We start from the raw sequence: 20000 nt of genomic DNA on the forward strand, positions 1-20000 counted from the left end.
CGACAACACCTCCTCTTTGTGCATACCAAATTTCATTAAAATCGGATTAACCGTTTAGAAGTTACCGAATTATTTCCCTCTTTTTTTTTCCTATACCACTGTGTGTCGCTGCTACAACAACCGCATCCGCAAGTTTGTATTTGAGTTAATAACATAAAAATAAAATATTTTTAAAACTAATCATTTTTGAAATATTTTGAGAAGTTATTTCATATGAATTTAAGATTCTGTATAATTCCTTGCCTTTATACATATCTAAATATAAATAAGTTTGCTCATAAATTACATATATTTCCTTAATTTTACCAAATATGAGAAATTCGCTTTCTTTTCCTAAATATAAAACGAATGAAAGTCTAAAAATATAACCATATATTAATTCGAGTTTATTTGTTGAAAATACTTTTGTTGCTTCAGTTATGTTAAGTGTGTTATATAAATAATTTTTAACTTCGAAATTCAATTTATTAAAGTCAATCGGAGATAATTTACTAAACACAAATTCATTTTTAAGGGATATGTTTTGCCATTTTATACTCATTTTTGTTTGATATCTATTGGCAAGTGTTTTACATAAATTTTTGTAATTATTTATTACTGGTACATCCTTAATAAATTCTCGATGTTAAGCTTCATATCTCATTGCCCACGTATGAATCAGTGGTCCTAATTTTTTAATGACTGACGGATAATGAGTTATAAAGTTTGGCAAAAGTGTTTCTCCATAATCTACAACAATACTTTTTAAATGAATCTCAATGTCATTTTTAAGCATATCTATGAACTCCTTTTTAATTGAAGTACTTAATGTTACATTAACGATACGTATAAGAGAAATTATTGCATTCCACAAGTTAGGTAAATAATTATAAGTACTATGAAAAATAAATGGGAATGGGAAATTGAAAAGCCGTCAGCCCTATAGATGTTCGACATTTCTTTTCGACAGTTATCGTAGAGGCTTACAAGTGCTTTGCAATTATCCATAATTAAAATTTTGTATTTTGGCGTTATTTTCAGTTATCGATAAGTATCCGTTTGCGATAAGTTTTTTAAAAAATAACTTTAAGATGAAAGGAACTGCTCCTTATAAAATATCGTGCATAACGTCTACATTACAGCTTTCAAAGATTTTGTAATAAGCAAACTTGTTGAACTCACACGAAGTTTTAATGCCTTTGGTCAAAGTAAATTAATAAAGTAGCGACATCTCTTGTTGTACAACAACATCTACAACAAACACATGTATTTTGTTTTTGGAATAATCCAAGAATGTGTCAAAATAAAATTTAAGAAAATTTCCTTTAACAACAAAGTGAACAAAACATAAATATAAAATATTACTTTTAAGTTGAAAATATTAAGGATTTAATTATATTATATATAAAACAATTTGTAACACTTAATTAAAAGTGGGTTAATTTTTAATTTTTTCAACTTTTCACAAATTTTAACAAATAGCAAAACACAATTTAAAAATAGCGACATAAACAATGTTAACAATTTTCAAAACAAACTTTGACAACTAATTTTATTTTTCTATAGAAACTATAGTTAAAAAAATAGTCAGCTGTTCAAGTGATGCTACTTTATTAATTTACTTTGGCCTTTGGTAAGCTTAGGATCAAATGTCGTATTAGTTAGTGATAATAGGTTGTCATATTCGGTTTGTGTTCTTAAGTATTTTTCAGTCTCCACGAATGTATGCCGAGCTTTCAAATTCTTCTAAATTTCTTTGGGCGATTTTTTCAAACATTTTAAAAAGTTCATCAACGTTTTTTTCTGCAATACCACATGATGAAAGTTATTTAGACAGCGAAGAAAATAACAAGGAAACCGACGTATTTTGACTTGAGAGAAGTTCGCTAGCAGATTCATCATTACTATGGATATTACCGTCTGCAAGATTAGTATCACTATTACATTGAAAAGCATCACTTTTATTGCTCAAAAGGTTTATTTTGACTTCAGACGGCGTTACTTCAGTAAATTTAATTTTATTTAAAGGTATATTACTGTCTGTAGGTGCAAGAAAACAACTCTTACATTGTCTACTCAACAAACTAAATGTAGTAAACTGTTTTTTGCAAGTTTTTGAGGCAACACATTTTAAGTTTAATCCATGAGTATATAAATGTATATAAATGTATTAATTTAAATTTATAGATTTAAATTTGCCAAGGTTATGTCAAATTCAATGTTGAAAATATAAAAAGAGAATTCACAAAACAAAAACACACAGCTAAATAAAACCATATACATACATCTACACCAGCCAAGCGCAGAAAGAGAAACTGTTATTGTAGAGGCGAGAAAATGCAAAAAAACACTAAGAAAAAATATTTCCTAATTACGCTTGTTATGATCAAGTTTTATATTAAGTAAAATGGTAAATTTTACAGATAAAACATATCCAAAGAAAAGAAAAATTTTAATTTCTTCACAAAGATTAGATTTTTTAATATAAAATGTTTAAAAAAAGTATTAAAAATATCTTTTTTTTTGTAGTGGAATAACAAACTTATATATACCCTTCTCTCAAAAGTGAAGGGTATAAAAACGTTTATTTTTGGATCTGTAAATGATATTGATCTGAAATTTGTTGTATATTATTGGAAATTTTGTTGTCTAACTAACAAGAAAAAATTTGTCCAAAATTACGCCCGGTATTAAAAAAAGGCGGACCAAGGTATGGTAAATTTTGTATCACTAAATTTTTAAATGCCTATAACTCTGATATTATAAGAGATAAGTAGTATGTCCAAGCATGTTTTTTCAAGATCTCGTCGAGTGCTTTCAGAATGTATAAAAATCTTGGCTTAAGTCGGTTTTAGTGACATTTTTCAAATCACGTCGAAAATTTCACCGCTAATAGAGAATTCGTTTGTGAGTGAAATGACGTAAAAATTTTTTGTCGGCCACACCTACTTTTAGGTGGGCCTACTTTTGGACCGATATATATCAAATTAAAGGTATTTCAAAGAACTTTCCAATGATATGTAACATGATATACAAAGAAGAACCCATTATAGGTCAATTTTGGGAAACATAATTTTTGACCCGATATTTTTGAGGTTTATCTAAAAAATAGGAAAAAAATGCCTTTATAGGTAAGTATATAAATTAGATTGTTTAAAAGCCAAGATATTGAGCTTTTTATTAAGGTATAATATTTTTGTAAGTATTATAGTTCCTGAGATATTAATAATTTAATTATGATTTTGCTATTAAGAAAAAAAAACGTATGTATACTAATCTTTATTAAGCGAAGCCAGTGTTAGGCATACCATAGATGAGAAAATCCTTGCGACCGGCCGTAGGCCGTCTATTTAGGAAATCTTTATTAAGCGAAGCCGGTGTTAGACATACCATAGAGGAGAAAATCCTTGCGCCCGGCCGTAGGCCGACTATTCAGGAAATCTTTATTAAGCGAAGCCTGTGTTGGACATACCATAGAGGAGAAAATCCTTGCGCCCGGCCGTAGGCCGGCTATTCAGGAAATCTTTATTAACGGAGTAGTCAAATTCAATGAGCGGGGAGGTGATCGCCAAATCGCTAGAAGGAAGTTTAAAATTAACATAGGCAAGATACATGTAGCTTTAATCCAGAAACCTTGCACGATTCGCAACAAGGTTTTCTCCTCTCAACAGGATTATTCACATCGGATGCAACGGTGCTGAAGCAAGGTCATGGCAACATACATCTTGCATCTGTTTACCTGCCTTTCTATTCTCCGACACTACCACCAATGTTGGAGCTGATGAAACTGGAATCATAGAAGAAGTATTAGATATAACTATATGTTAAGAAGAGCTTAAAAACGAAATTTAGGATTGGAGAGTTTTGGACGAGCACTCCTTTTCTGACCATCGGTACATAAGATTCAGAATACTACGGCCGCCACCAAAGCCGATAAAGTTTGGGAATAAGTCTGAAACTAATTATACAATGTTCGGTTCTTTGCTAAAGAACTGTTTATGTCAGGACACTTGGTTGAATCATTCGAGGACAGCTGCCCTCTGTGAGAACGGAGATCTGCCCAGAAGAAACCCAAAACTCATGTCCAACCGGAATGTCGATGACACGGGCTGGAGGCTGGAGGATATGGAGGAGACAATGAAACTTCTAATGGACTTCCATTTCCCACCCGCTATATCGAATAACATAGGTCAACCGATATTGTAGGAAGGGGAGGCTAACACGGAAATTGTAATAACATCTGATATGGTCAAAGGGGTAATAAAAAGCTTCCCTATAAAGCTACATGGCCGAATCCATATAGCCAGTGTTATGTTGACTGGGTGCTCCGTCAACCACATGCTAAGAAACAGATAGATAACCTTTTACTATGCCGACGATGTCGACGATGTTCAAACTACTTGTGTGAAGAGCTAAGGAGGCTCTGAATACGGCCTTAAGCTTGGCTCAACCGAGAGGCCTCAATGTTAACCCAGCAAAAACGAAAATATGTCTAGAAAGACACAAATTTTTACTTATACCGAACCTTGCTTCCTGGGCAAGAAGGTACCAGTTACAGACAAAGTGTAATCCTCGACCGAAAATTAAAATGAAGATTAGGATGAACAAGGCACATCGGTGCTGGGATATATGTAGGACAACTATATGCATGAAATGGGGCCTTAGTCCTATTACGACAAATTGGCTTTATAAAAGTGTAATTAGACCAATTCTAGCTTATGCTTAAATAATCTGGTAAACTGCTTAAGACAAAAAGTGCAATATCAAACTACTACATGGAGTTCAGCGTACGTGCTGCTTGGGTATAAGTGGTGCCATGTTTACTACTTCAACCAAGGCTGTATACTGGACACATTGGAATGTTATATATAATCATCGAAAGTGCCTGATCGTGTACCAGACACAGAATATGTCGGAAACTTTGAAACGCTGATCCTAAATAGAATGTGTTGGTCAAGCGGAACTTTACAGCAAATACCAGTAGGAATCCGTTGTTACACGGATGGCTCTAAATTGGGGGATAAAGTGGAGCTGGGGTTCTATATTGAAAATCCAGAAGCAGAAATATACCGCCGTATACTAAAACATAACACAAGCTTCCAGGCAGAAGTACGAGCAATAACAAAATGCGTAATTGGACAGTGCCGCTGTCAGGCATTCGTCGAAGTTAGATACATGTATTTTGGAAGTGATGTTATTCCGAAAATAACACTGATTGGAAGATTCCCTGAAAAACAATTCTTTTATAAGGAGCGCACAACAGGCCCGATTTTGGCCTAGGTGTATTTCTTAGGATTTGATGTAGTATACATTATCCTATAAACCTAACCTAAATCTAAAACAGGAAATCATCAGCAAACATAGTGAACATCCCTTCTTCAAAAAGGCCAGCAAATTATGCGAACTAAAAATAAATTTGAAATATTTTAAGTTAAGTATTAATTTAAATTATCTTTGTTTCTTAAGTATGTCCATATAACAAAGATTAGTCCATTTCATTTTTGCAATAAAATATCACAATTTTATATAAAATAACGAAAAAATTCTCATATTTATACCCTACACCATGAGTCGGCAAATTTACCCATTAAAATTGACGTGTAAAAATATAAAATTTTTTTAAAAAAGATTAAAGTTTTCAAATAGACTAAGTTTTTAGTATTTAACAGTATCCAAATTCTCCACATTATTAATTAATTACTATATTTTCAATTTCCAAAAAATATGTTTTAATTCGAAAAAGACGAAAATTTAGGAATGTATGATCATGATTTACATCTTATCGTAGAAGCGCTAATATGATACCCCATTCGCTTATAGGGAACTTTAATTAACACTTTAAAGAATTAATCATTTTCTTATACAGTTAACTCGTAAAACTCGTTTATAACGAACTCCGCAAGATCAGTCAAAGTTGTTTGTTAAAACCGAAGTTCGTAATATGACGAAGTTTTTGTAGTTCCAAAAATAAAGTGCAGTTTTACAAAATTTTAAGAATATGATTTATAAATTGATTTAATATTCTTTACAAAAAAATATAATTGATTTCATTTCTTGATATTTTTTAACTAATTTTTTCAACATAGCTAAGTACATTCTTAAGATTTCAACAAATAATTTTGAAGGTCGATATAAAAAAAGAAATGAAGTTGTACTTAAGGACGTTTTATACGAGGATTCGTAATAACCGAGTTCATTATTACCGAGTTTTACTGTAATATTAACTTTTACATGGAACAAATTCAATAGGAGTGATAGGTTTGCTTGGTTTTAGAAAGTTTAGAGTTTCAAATTTTCATTTGTTAGTTAGCTTTTTACCTAACTCTTCCAACTTGCTTTTAAAGTTTTACTTTTTAAATTTATATATTGTAGTTCTAGAGATCAATGATCAATGAAGATTCATTCTCAAATGAAATGTATGAAACTAAAGAACCACAGCTCCACATTCAAAGAGCCAGGTCGCATTTTTAAAGATAATTTAATGAAATTTTTTGATCGTTTATAACGAACTCCGCAATATCAGTCAAAGTTGTTTGTTAAAAGCGAAGTTCGTAATATGACAGGTGAAGTTTTTGTAGTTCCAAAAATAAAGTGCAGTTTTACAAAATTTTATGAATATGATTTATAAATTAATTTAATATTCTATATAAAAAATATCATTGATTTTATTTCTTGATATTTTTTAACTAATTTTTTTAACATAGCTAAATACATTCTTAGGATTTCAACACATAATTTTGAAGCTCGATATAAAAAAAGAAAAATTGTATGAAGTTGTACTTTAAGGACTGAAAAAGTAGTTCGTTTTATACGAGGATGGGTAGTAACCGAGTTCATTATTACCGAGTTTGACTGTAATATTAACTTTTACATGGAACAAATTCAATGGGAGTGATAGGTTTGCAATGTTTTAGAAAGTTTAGAGTTTCAAATTTTCATTTGTTAGTTAGCTTTTTACCTAACTCTTCCAACTTGCTTTTAAACTTTGACAATTTTCCACACCACAAAGTTTTACTTTTTAAATTTATATATTGTAGTTCTAGAGATCAATGATCAATGAAGATTCATTCTCAAATGAAATGTACGGTTGTAGGGGCAAGTTAAAGATAAAAGTAAGGCTAATTGTGTTGCTTTCATTCTCTCTCACTCTAAAAGTATTAGTTTTTGTTTTGCTCATGTACATTGTTTTGTTAGTTTTAATACAATGTGTGTATAATGTGTATATTGTTTTGTTAGTTTTAATACATTGCTCGTTAATTGAATCAGAAAGATTTTAAATTAAATGTATGTATGAAACTAAAGAGCCACAGCTCCACATCCAAAGAGTCAGGTCGCAATTTTGAAGATAATTTAATGAAATTTTTTGATCTTCTATTTTCCCAGGGACGAAGCTTATTGAAAACGGTTAAGATCGGTCCATTATTTCACCTAGCCCCTATTGGACCCTAGTCCCTATAAACATTTTTTTAACAATAAATGGCTTAAGTATATATGAGGCAAGGTACAAATAAACTTAAATGCTTTATTAAAAAACTAAATGTTACATTTTATTTTTGTAACAGGTGTAGAGTATTATATGGTCGGCCTCGTTCGACAATAATTATTACTTGTTTTTGACTGTTTATATACCCTACACCACTTAAGTGGGGAGGGCATTTTGTGTTTGTGACGATGTTCGTAAAACACAATGGTTCTATATCCACCATAAAGAATGCCAATCGGGTTAGAATCATTTTCTGAGTGGATTTAGCTATGTCCGTCCGTCTGTCTGTCCGTCCATGTAAACAATGTAATTGTAATGCAATTTTTGAGATAACTTAATGAAATTTGGTACATTATATTCTATGGTACCGAAGACGAAGCCTATTGAAATTGGTTAACATCGATCCATTATTTTACCTAGCCCCCATAGAACTGAACCCGCCAAATAGGTCTTTTATGTTCATAATTATGCTTACTATACTCGTATCTTGAAAAAAAAACTGCAAAACTAAGTTCTATCCTAGCCTTTATGACCCTTATGAATTCTATAGTTATAGCTGAAAGTTACACTCATTTCAAATTTATGTATGTAACTACATATATACAAAAACTTTCTTTTAAAATGTTTATTTATTTTTAATTTTCTAATTTCAGCTAGGAAATCGTAATAACACTGATTCTGAAATAAACGTATTGAAACTAGTTCCCAACAAACCATTACCATCGTTGCCGGAACCCACAATGCCTCCACCTCCACCACCTCATGATAATAATCCTGATAGTTTGGATAAATTTAAAAGTTGCGTTTTAATTTCAAAACAAATAAAGCCGGAGCCAATTTATGAAGCAGTTTTAATTGGAAGAAGTATCCAAAATAATGATGAGAAAAAATCCCAGGAGCTTGATATATCCTTATCTGATGCAAGTGATCTAGTGCATCATAATAATTTAATAAACGAAGCTAATTTATGTTCCTCTGTAGCTGAGAAAACCGCATCTACAGTTACAAATTTAAATCAAAACACAAAAGACTCGGAAATATATACAGAACGCGAGCAGAGGCGTAAATACCGAGTCGAAAAGAAAATTATGGAAATGCACCAAAATACTGCAGATATACAAAAAGATTTATATAACAATGATGTGTATTACGATATAATGGAATTCGCCGAACATTATTTTAATGTTCATGAAAAAACTCCAGAAGGAACCATAATTGCAACTTTAACCAGAAAGAATAAAAAAAATGTTGATCAGATCCCTAAATACGAAATGATAACGTTTTTTAGGGGAGATAGAATATCCTCATCCCATATTCATATGTATGATCCTGAAAATGTAGTTTTTGCTTGCAATATATTTCGTGTAAGTACATTTCACTAAGTTTACCATTGTATTTTGAATACAACGAACAAACTAGAGTATTTAAGAAGCGCTGCGAATTATGGCCCCAGATAAAATGAAAAATTGCCCCAATGTTGGGGTCAAAATTCATTATAAAATATAACCCTAAAATTTTTTAAGAAAAATCACCCCAAAATTAATGAAAAATCTCCCCAAGGTTGAAATGAAAAGTGACCCCAAATATTGGGTTAATTTTACGTAATGAACAATTACCTCAAAAACGTAAATGAAATTTCACCCCATTTAATTTTAATTCAAATAAAGGTGGCGTGTCATGAAGTCCAATGTCATATTTTCCATGGGCGTTATGACCAGTGTTGCCAACATTGGTCAAGCAAAACGCGCGCAAAAAAATTAAAAAGGGGTAAAAAAGCGTAATTTTCTAACTGAAAATGGGTAAAAAAGCACTAACGTTTTTTCAGTCAAATATTGTTTATTTTAATAAAAATTGCACATTATTTCGCTCATTTCCTACAAGACTCCAAAATTTGTTTTTAGAACATTGGGCTGCAAAACAAAACATGCGTCATAATAAAGTCTTTCACCGGTGTGAGTTAGATTTTTAGTAACGTAAGAACTAAAACTAATGTTTGACGAATATTAGATAAATAAGATGAGAATTTTAAAAATAGTAAAATGTCATTAAACATTCAAACTGACAGGCACACTACCAACTGGCCAACCGATGTATCCACACCCAAATTGTAAAATTTTACAAAACTTATGAAATATATTTTTTTTTGCAAAATCTATATATATTATTTTTAAGTTTTTTGAGTTCTGGAAAAATTGTTAATTTCACTGATAGTGAATAACATAACTTATTTTAAAGTATTTTGAATATTTTGTTTTTTTGTTTTTGAAGATTATTTGCTTTTGTACATAGATTTTGTTTTGTTGGTCAGTTATAGACCAATCGTCATAAAATTCGGCATAAAGAATTATAATAAAAATCTTTTTATTGCGAGTACAACGATGAAGTAATCATGGAGGCTTAATATATGAGGGATAGATTCAATTGTGTAAAAAAATTATATAAAACTTATTTTTTGTCAATTTCATCGCTGTACTCATATTTTTAAGGGGACCTTAATAGGGGGTAGGGTACGTTACCGATAAATCGAATTAAATTCGGTAGGAAGATTACATTTGTATAAAAGTAGTTTATTTCGAATTTCTCCGCTAAACACGTATTTTTAAGTCAGTAATGAGCGTTAAAATCAATTTTTGAAGGTGACCATATGTGGGGGTAGGGTCAATTATGGAACCGATTGCCGTAAAATTTGCTAGAGAGATTTTGGCTTATATAAAACATATTTATGTCGAATATTTTTAAGTCGGTAATGAATATTAATGTCATTTGGTAGAGAAATTTTGATGCATATAAAAATTTGTGGAAAAATTTAACTCGTTTGCTCTTTACGTTCTAACCCTATCGTGCTTTCAACAGACAGACGGACGGACAGATGAACAGACGGATGGACATGGTTAGATCGCCTTAGAATTTAATAAGGACCAAAATATATACGACCAATGTGTTACAAACGGAGTGACAAAATCAATATACCCCACTCATCTTGGGTATATGTTGGGTATAAAAAGCACTAAATGCACTGTCATAAAATTAGAAAGCACCACTTTAGTGCCTTTTTGAAGAACGGCACCATGAGCAAAATTTTCCGCGTTTGGCACACCAAAAAGCACCGCAAATAGTGCTAAAAGCACTAAGTTGGCAACACTGGTTATGACTCACTAAATTGAGTGTAGTGTACATGGACGTTATAACAATTTCAAAAGTGTCATAATGCATATGAGCAATGTAACATAAAGTCCATGGATTTAAAAGAGTCCATTTATCAAAAAAAAGGCTTAATTTAGCGAAGTTTCCTCCGGTAGGTTAGTGGTTAGTATTCTAGTCTGGTAGGCCGGAGGTGGTGGGTTCGATTCCCATCCGTGGCACTGGTTGAGGAGCGCACAACAGGCCCGATTGAAGCCTAGGTGTATTTCTTCGGATTTGATGTGTATACATCCTCCTTTCAAACTAACTAACTAATTTAGCGAAGACGGTATTCGAAAAACCCCAGAGCTTAAAATTCCTGCGCCCGGCCGAAGGCCGTCTATCCAGAACACTTTTTAAATAGAAACTAAAATGCAACATACACCAAATTTAGTATAAATTCCTTTGGGGGTAAGAGTGTCCCTTTCTTAAATTCTTTACAAATTTCCCTTTTTAATATTCCCTTTTTAATATTTTAATATTCACTCATTTTACAAAATTTAAGAATGAAAATTAGCCCCAAAGGAGAAAAAGTTTTGTTTTGGGGTATTTCTTCATTTCACAACATTGTGGTCATTTTTATTTTTTTTTTTTGCAAAATGCAGTATTACCCCAAATGTAAAAATGTTGAAATACCCTTAAAAAATATATAAAAAAACAAAAATTTCATGTTTTTGTTTCCTGTATTTCGTATTTATGTTTTGGGGCCATTTTACCTGGGGCCATAATTCGCAGCGCCTATTTAAGAAGCTTTAAAAACCGGGTTTCGAATAATTCGAAAATTGATTTTGTTTAAAAAATACGGTTTAATGTAAAAACACGTTAACTGTTTTTTATATATGGTAATTTTTTTCTAAAAAAATGTGATATAAATTTTCTAAAAATACCTCATATCTACAAATGTATTAAAATTTTTATGGAAATTTTAGTTTTTGAAACTTAAGAAATATGTAACAAAATTTTTATTTATAAATAAAGTTTAATAAAATTTATTTATTTTTTTTAATCTGTCATCAGTGTTGCCAAGTTAGCCTTTTTAAGGGTAAATTTAGTCTTTTTATTTATCGTTTAGCCTCAAAAATTTGTTTCCCCTAAAAGGGCTAAAATTTCGGAATCCTAATATATACCTATTATAAATCTTTATGTAACTTTGTTTATTTGTTTGTGCGTTAATCACGCCAAAACGGCTGGCTTTTCAATAATAGGCTATATTATTTTTTGAAAATTGGACTAGAAATTTAGTCTTTTTATTTATCGTTTAGCCTCAAAAATTTCTATTTTTTTCCTCTAAAAAGCAAAATTTTCAGAAACCTAATATATACATATCAAAATTTCATTTAAAAGACGGACTACAAACTTTTCACTTAAATCAAAGGAGTTTTTCAATTATTTTTGAATGTTGTTTTTATAACTGACAAATTTTGTAGAAACAAATGTTTTTTCCTTTATTTTAACTAACAAAAAACAAACTACAAAATGTGTAAAATAAATGTTTTTCAGTTATTTTTACTAACTAATTTTTAACTACAAAATTATTAAAAACTACTGATTTTTTCAGTTAATTTTACTGACAAAATTTTACCTACCAAATCATTAAAATCTACTGTTTTTTCATTTAATGTAAAGTAAAATATTAATTTTAGGTTTGAATTTATTTTATAATCTTTTATTACAATTTTTGCGAAATATTATTTTATTTATACTTAAATATAATACACGATCCCTTATTTGAAGTCGAACCTCATACCTAAACGGAATCCTAAATACCGGAATGAATATTTTCTTCATGCGTAGACGGAATCTTGCGGATAAATATTGAGATGGATGTCTTTTTCGTCCATGTCTCATTATATAGGGCTACTAAATGGATCATATACTCTAAATATGTTTACAGGGGAGTACTTAGTTTTGGATGTCATAACATTAATGGACATTATGAAATTGGACATTATAACACGCCACCGTAGTTTTGGAATAACCAAAAGGATTCATGTACTTAAATAATCTTTAAAGGGGCACGATGCACATACATTCATACATAAATAAAGTAATTGCAGAATTGGGATTAAGATAATTAAAAACGCTTACCTTTTATTTCAAAGCTCAGTCTTGATTCCAAATCAATGATGATCAGAAATCCATATGTATGTATCTAGAGTAAAGTAAAGATAATTACAATTTGTTTAACACAACTATTCATGATAATTTGCAAGCAAAAACTTAACGTTAATCCAATGCAGAAAATGCGCATGCTATACATGTGCAAGTTTTCTTTTAAAAAGTTTTTGAAGAAAATTTAATTTGTCAAATAAAATAATTTGATGTAGAAAAAAATATTATATTTTGGCATTAGAAACATTTAATTTTTCAAAACAGAAACATATCTATGTATATACAACACAATTTACGGTAACTTTTAACTGTACTGAAAAAACAATTTTTTGACGGTTATTTTTTAAACAACATGTATAATTTTTAACTTAAATGAAAACTTTTTGAACAAACTACAATCAGTAAATGTAAAAATTTTTTGAGTGTATGTAAGTTTGTTTATTTGTTTGTGCGTCAAACACGCTGGCTTTTCAAAAAATAAAAGGCTATATTATTTTTTGAAAATTGGACTAGAAAGGGTAAAAAATGGGTAAAAAATGGGTAAAAATGACGAAAAGCGTGAAAAATAGTACTTTTGTCCATGAACAGTGATTTTAGCTTGTTCAAATCGAATATGTTTTCCATTTAGCATTTTAAAGTATCAGAAACAGAAAATTACTAATATATTAGTAACCAAAATGCATATTTTTTCTCCTACGCACACGTATGCAATATTAAAATATAAATATATTTCATGATGTACGAGATTTTAAATTTTCTAAGTTAAAATAATGTTGAATATTTTTTATTTAAACGGAATAAAAATCTTTAAACTCTTATGTATTTATTTATTATTATTTAATTTTACTTATTTACTGTCATATAAATAAGCATAGCATGCTCATCTTCGGTGTTTATAAAGTACGTAGTAGGGCAATACTAGTTCGTGTTGTCTCTAAAATCGTCTGAATGCTTTTGGAAGAACCACAGTTTTTTAAAAATAGTATCAACTATTTGTCTTTTATTATGATATCTATTCTGTAGAGCGGTGCATGCTAAAACGTAGCTTGAATCCGTTGCTGGATATTCGTTCACGATATCCAAAGGAGTTCCTTTACAAGAGTTTTTCAAAAAACAAAATTTTTGAATATCAGTTAGCCCGGAATAATTATGGACTAACGAAACTGGACTGAATTCCAGGAGAACGAGTAACAGAAGAATCCATGAAATCGAGCTTTTAAGGGTAAGAAATTCGTCTTAAAATTGGTAATAAACGTCGTCTTCGAAATACGGAATATTTTCTGTGTTTATAGTATTGTAACGGACTACAGCGCATAATTGGATATTCCCGTCTTTAAATTGCAAAAAATTTGATTCTATTTCGTCTAAACCAGATTGTGCGAAGCCATGTGTTTTATGCTGTCTTGAATTATACAACCTAGCAGTACGTTTTAAATTTAAAAATAAATCTAGAGCTAAGTTCCAATCGCAAAGCAAGCAGTTCTAAGGACAAAAAGATTCCAATTTGTTACTCCAAATAGCACACAATTATTCACCAGCCCCTGGTTTCGGCACCAAATAATGTTCGAGATTTTAACTTTTCTAAGTTAAAATAATGTTTAATATTTGAGTTTTTAATAATTTCAATTTAAAAAGAGCCAAAAACAGTGCGTATCAATATTTAGATATACCTTACGCATATAAAATACATATTTACATACATGCGAATATGGTAAAAAGTGCGTAGCAAAAAAACAGTATTTTTCTCACTTCTGTACTGCATTTACTTTAATGAGAGAAAATAAATCTCATTTAAGTAAATTTGCATAGAACTACCAAAATTAAACAAAAAAGTGCGTAAGCTTTTATGTGCATTGTTCACACTAGCAATGAAATTCAAAAAATAACTTAAATTGTTAATGAGAAAAATAACAAATTAATGCAAATAAAATAATACAAAATATAAATATTAAAGTAATTCACCAACACATGAATATAATATATTTAATTGCTCCCATTCGAAATATTTTTAGTATTCTTGCTAAAAATATTTACCCATACAAGCTATTGCATATAGCAGCTTACAGACAAATATAAAATGTTTTTACAAGCAATATATTACGCAGCAACTCGCTAAAATATTTATTATACCAACATATATTTCATATTGCTTGCCTATGATATAAAAATATTTTCCTACACATAGTATCCGAAGTCAACAATATTGAAGCCATGCAAGCAGTAATATACGAACATGAAGTGTACGCAAGCAGAGCATATATGTGCTAACGAAAACACGAAACAAAACGATAGTCGCGACTATGAGGTTATAATTGTTCAATTCACAATCAAGTTGTATTGTATCTACTAAAGTGTAGTAACAGTGATTGTGAACAGAGTTTTGTACCAAGTCATAAGTTTATGTTCACAATAAAAAAAGCAATCAAAACAAACAATGTCAAAAGTAAAAAAAAAAAACAAATAATATTAAACTAATTAAACGAGCAAAATAAACTAAATTAATTTCTTTTTATTTAAAATTCTATTATTTTCATTATTCCACATTTTAAACTAATAGATAAACAGTTTTTAATAAAATTTTATTTTTGTTTTGGTAAACAGCTGTTTGTTTGTAATTTCTGTGTTAAATAAACAATTGGCAACACTGAATTTTCTTACGACATTCGAAAAACATATGAAAAATTGTCGTAAAAGTTGTATAGAACTTTTACATAGAAAATACCAACAACGTTGTTATGACTATTGTAGCATCTGCTGACATACAACGCTACAACATTGATTGTGAACTGAACAAATATTTTTACTACAAACTTAAATATTATTTACTATAGGAAATGACTTATGGTCTAAAATTTAACATTTCATGTTGGGTTTGAAAAATTATAACCAAATTTTATTTAGAAAATAATTGAAAACGTTTGTATCATTGTTTTTATAAATATTTCATGTATATTATGGGAATAATGTATGCATGAAATAACCAAATTTTAATTAGACAATTTTTCAATATTTAGAAAGTATATATGAGGATGCAAAAACTACAAACAAGTTTTTACATGAAATTGCAATTTATGAATTTACAAATATAAATTTGTAAATTCAGGAGAACAAAAAAATGTGTGAATAAGTTACATTTAGAAGTGTGTGCTTATGTATGCAAATATGTACATATAAAGCATTTGATCTGTAAACATTTAATAAATACATTTTTAAATTTGTTTATTCTCATGTTTGAAAAACATCATGATTATTTTATATTTATTACCCATTTTCAATACCAAAATTTACAACTTCATTTTTTTTAGTTTTATTAAAATTCCTCAAAAATGAATTGTCAAAAAATTAAAAAAAATGTATTTCTCGTTTACAAAAAATAAGACAATTTGGGTCTCTTTAACGGTGTAAAAATGCGCAAAAACAAAATAAAAAATGTGTTGTATGTATAAGAAAAGGTGCAATAATATAAATAATCTTCACTTTTTCGCGAAAAAAGTTTTGACGTATTGTGAGAGAGTCGGACTTTCACCAGTGTGTTGAATTCTCACAAAACTTGTCTGTGTGGAGAGAATATGTTATTGTTGTAAAACAATGTCATAGTCCAATTTCTTATTATTCTTTTATTAACCTATTGGACAAAAATATTTAATGTTTTAAATTAATATTTTTTAATCCAAAGATCACGTACGTAATTGACTTAAGCTTTATCACCCTGATACATTCATCGCAGAGCGTAAAATTTTCTTTCCACATTTACACCACTTCATTTTGTGTTTGTGCATTCCATGTACTGAAAGAAAAGTTTATAGTGCACAGTGTTGCCAAAGGTAAATCTAGCTGGCAAAAAGTCATAACTTATTTTTGGAAGCAGCTTGCAGCATGAAATTTAGGAAAATGGGCCTTATAACTGAAGATGGCGTGGCACTTCCCAAAGAAACTTATAATTTTTTTATTTTTTAAATTATGAAATTTTGACGTAATTATACATTTAGAGGTCCCTTGAACCTATTTTGATAATTTTTGGAGTGAAGTCTTCATTTGCGCATGCATCAAAATAAAATGAAAAACTTGAAAATTTTCAATACATCTGATTAGAATTTGTTCAAATTTGCCCCTCTTTTGTGCTTAGGAGACCTTTTCCACCCCGAAACGTGTCGTTTGGTATTCCTCTTACATAAAATACTATTATGTGTGTTTCATATATTTTTTTTACAAAGCTCTCCCCTAGTTATGGATATATAATCTATATTTCTATTAGAAAAAGTATTTGCAGGTGGACATTATACAGATAAATAAACATTTTAATTAAACACATATTTGCGTTGAAGCTAATTGGCATTTTTCAGTAAAAAATGCAAATTTGCAGTAGCAAAAAATTGTTTGCTACTGCAATCAGTTCATAAAAAGTGCTATAATGCAATTGCTCATATTTGAATCTACATAGCAAAGCAAATGATAAACAAATAAAAAATCTGATATTCTGATATTCTATAACAACTAATAAACAAATTGTGTCAATTTTGAAACGTTCAACATTTGACTTTTTTCCAGCGAGATTGGCTTTTGGCAACACTGTGGAGTGTGCTGTTTTCTGATATTTTTATACCCTACACCACTTTAGTGGGGAGGGTATATTGGGTTTATGCTGATGTTTGTAACGCACAATAATATTTGTCCTATAAACACCTTAAAGTATACCAATCGGCTCAGAATCATTTTCTAAGTCGATTTAGCTTTGTCCATCCGTCCATGTAAAGCTTGTAATCAAACTACAGGTCGCAATTTTGAAGATAATTTAGTGAAATTTGGTACATGATCTTATATTGTCCAAGGGACGAAGCCTATTGAAAATGGTTAAATAGAGCTTTTAAGTTCATAATTATGTTAAATATATTCTTATCTCGACAAAAAGCTGCAAAACCAAATTCTATACTAGCCTTGGTGACCCTCATAAAGTTTTATAAATTTAGGGCCTCTTTTGACCCTAGCACCTATAAAAATCCCTCATCAAAATTTTAATTAAATAACCCAAGGTTTTATTAAACAATAAATGGCTGAAGTATATCTGAGGCAAGGTGAAATTCAACTATGTGATTTATTTTGAAAACCAAATCACATTTTATTCGTATACTTGTGTAGGGTATTATATGGTCGGCCTCGGCCGACTATATCCTCTTACTTGTTTATGAATAGTATTGAAAAAAATTTAAACAGTACTAATTATTTTTGAACATCGCACTCGACAATGCATTTATTAACTACAAAGTATCTTAAGGTTTATGATACACATACTCCGTGTAAACTAATGGAAGATTTTAATAAATTTGTATAAAAATATCCTTGATGAATTTTCGCGCTCATTTAATTGTCAATTAATAAAAATATTTACAGGATAATGTTGTAAAAGGCCTGTATGTTTAGAATTAAAGGATATTACATTTGTTTAGGTGTTTATGTTGTTGATTCATCATATACATTAAAAACATGCGAAATTAGCTTTCGCAAATAAAAACTTATTTTATATTAATAATTATACCCTTCTTCGTGAGAAGGGTATATATAAGTTTGTCATTCCGTTTGTAATTTCTATAATATAATTTTTCGGAGTCGATTAAGCCATGTCCGTCTGTCTGCTTTCAGGAAGATCGCTATTTAAAATCAGCAAATTCGTTTTTCAAAAGTTAATTTTTTAAACCTGAAATTAAGTATGTAGAGTCCGGATTAGACGTTCTACAAAATGTTCTTTTTGAATTTTTTATAATATTGAATCTAGAAAGATTAAATTAAGTATGTAGAGGCGGAATTAGTTGAGTACTGGAAAAGGTGAACTTTTTGGTAGTTTTTGTTTTTTTTCAAAAGGTACTTTTTGAATTTTCTATAATATTGAACCTAAAAATATGAAATTAAGTATGTAGAGTCTGAATTAGGTAAGAACCTGTAAAAGGGAACTTTATGGTACTCTTTAGTTTTAAAAAAGGTACTTTTTGAATATTATATTGAACCTAGGAACATTAAATTATGTAGATTCGGAAGTAGATGAGAACCCATTAAAAGGAACTTTTTGGTGCTTTTTCGTTTTTCAAAAGATGTTTTTTTGAGTTTTCTATAATAATGAACTTAGAAATATGAAAGTTCATTATTTTTTTATTTTTTAGTACTTTTTATACCCTCCTCCACCATTAGTGGTGAAAGAGGGTATATATAAGTTTATAACACCAAGAAATATTCATCTAAGACCCAACAAAGTATATATATTCTGGGTCCTTGTGAAATTCTGAGTCGATTTAGCTATGTCCGTCTGTGGAAAACACGCTCACGTAAAACTAAGCCAAGGAGAAACAAAATTCACCGAAAATATTTATTGTTATCCTAAGCTAAGGTATTGAAAATCAGCAAAATCGGCTCACGACGTAAAATGTTATCAGTAAAAATTTTGGACTACCTCGAATAAAACTTCATTTTTTGTAATTCTTCAGCTCTTTTCTCACAAACTACAAAAGATAATTCGATGAATTTTGTCACACATTTTTTTACCGGGGATCAAGTATGTTGAAAATAATGACAATTGATTCAAAATTTTCTATAGCCCCCATACAAAGGTTCCTGGAAATTAGTTTATCGTTAATAATTCCCCCAAATATATCAATATAAATACAAAATTTTGTACATCTCTATCAGTGGTGATAGAGGGTATATAAAACTTTGTCATTCCGTGTGTAACACCAAGAAATATTCATCTAAGACCCAACAAAGTATATATATTCTGGGTCCTTATCAAATTCTGAGTCGATTTAGCTATGTCCGTCTGTCTGTGTAAAACACGCTCACGATAAAACAAAGCAATAGAATTTAAACAAATTCACCCAAAATGTTCTTCGTTTTCCTAAGTTATTTGGTATTGAAAATGACCAAAATCGGTTCACATCGGGAAAAGTTATGAATCAAACTTTGAAACAACCTCGAAAAAAATAAGCATTTTTTACACATTCTGATGTAATTTTCTCGAAAACTATGCAAGATAATTCCATAAAAATCGGCATACATTCGTTTCATGAAATTAATTTCTGTGGAAAATCGAAAGAATCGGTCCACAATTTTATATACCTCCCATACAAAAATACATATTCTCAAAAATTTTGTTTTTTGTTAATAACTTCCGTCGTAATGTCGATATCTTAGAAGTTAAAATCTTATGTCAATATAATTTATTCTGAGGAAAAATTTTTTGGATGAATTGGTCATAGCTCCC

The 20000-nt window shown here is 29.9% G+C and overlaps 1 protein-coding gene across 2 annotated transcripts in view; it reads left to right on the forward strand.

The window, feature by feature from the left end:
* Positions 1–20000, forward strand: part of LOC111688377 (myosin-I heavy chain) — a 1083699-nt gene that overhangs the window by 312106 nt on the left and 751593 nt on the right. For both annotated transcript variants that reach the window (XM_046950624.1, XM_046950625.1), the window contains one exon: positions 8116–8826. In XM_046950624.1, the coding sequence (XP_046806580.1) occupies positions 8116–8826 (711 nt within the window). The remainder of the gene's footprint in view (positions 1–8115; positions 8827–20000) is intronic.

The sequence above is a fragment of the Lucilia cuprina genome, chromosome 4 (genome assembly GCF_022045245.1).
Source record: "Lucilia cuprina isolate Lc7/37 chromosome 4, ASM2204524v1, whole genome shotgun sequence".
Taxonomy (NCBI): Eukaryota; Metazoa; Arthropoda; class Insecta; order Diptera; family Calliphoridae; genus Lucilia; species Lucilia cuprina.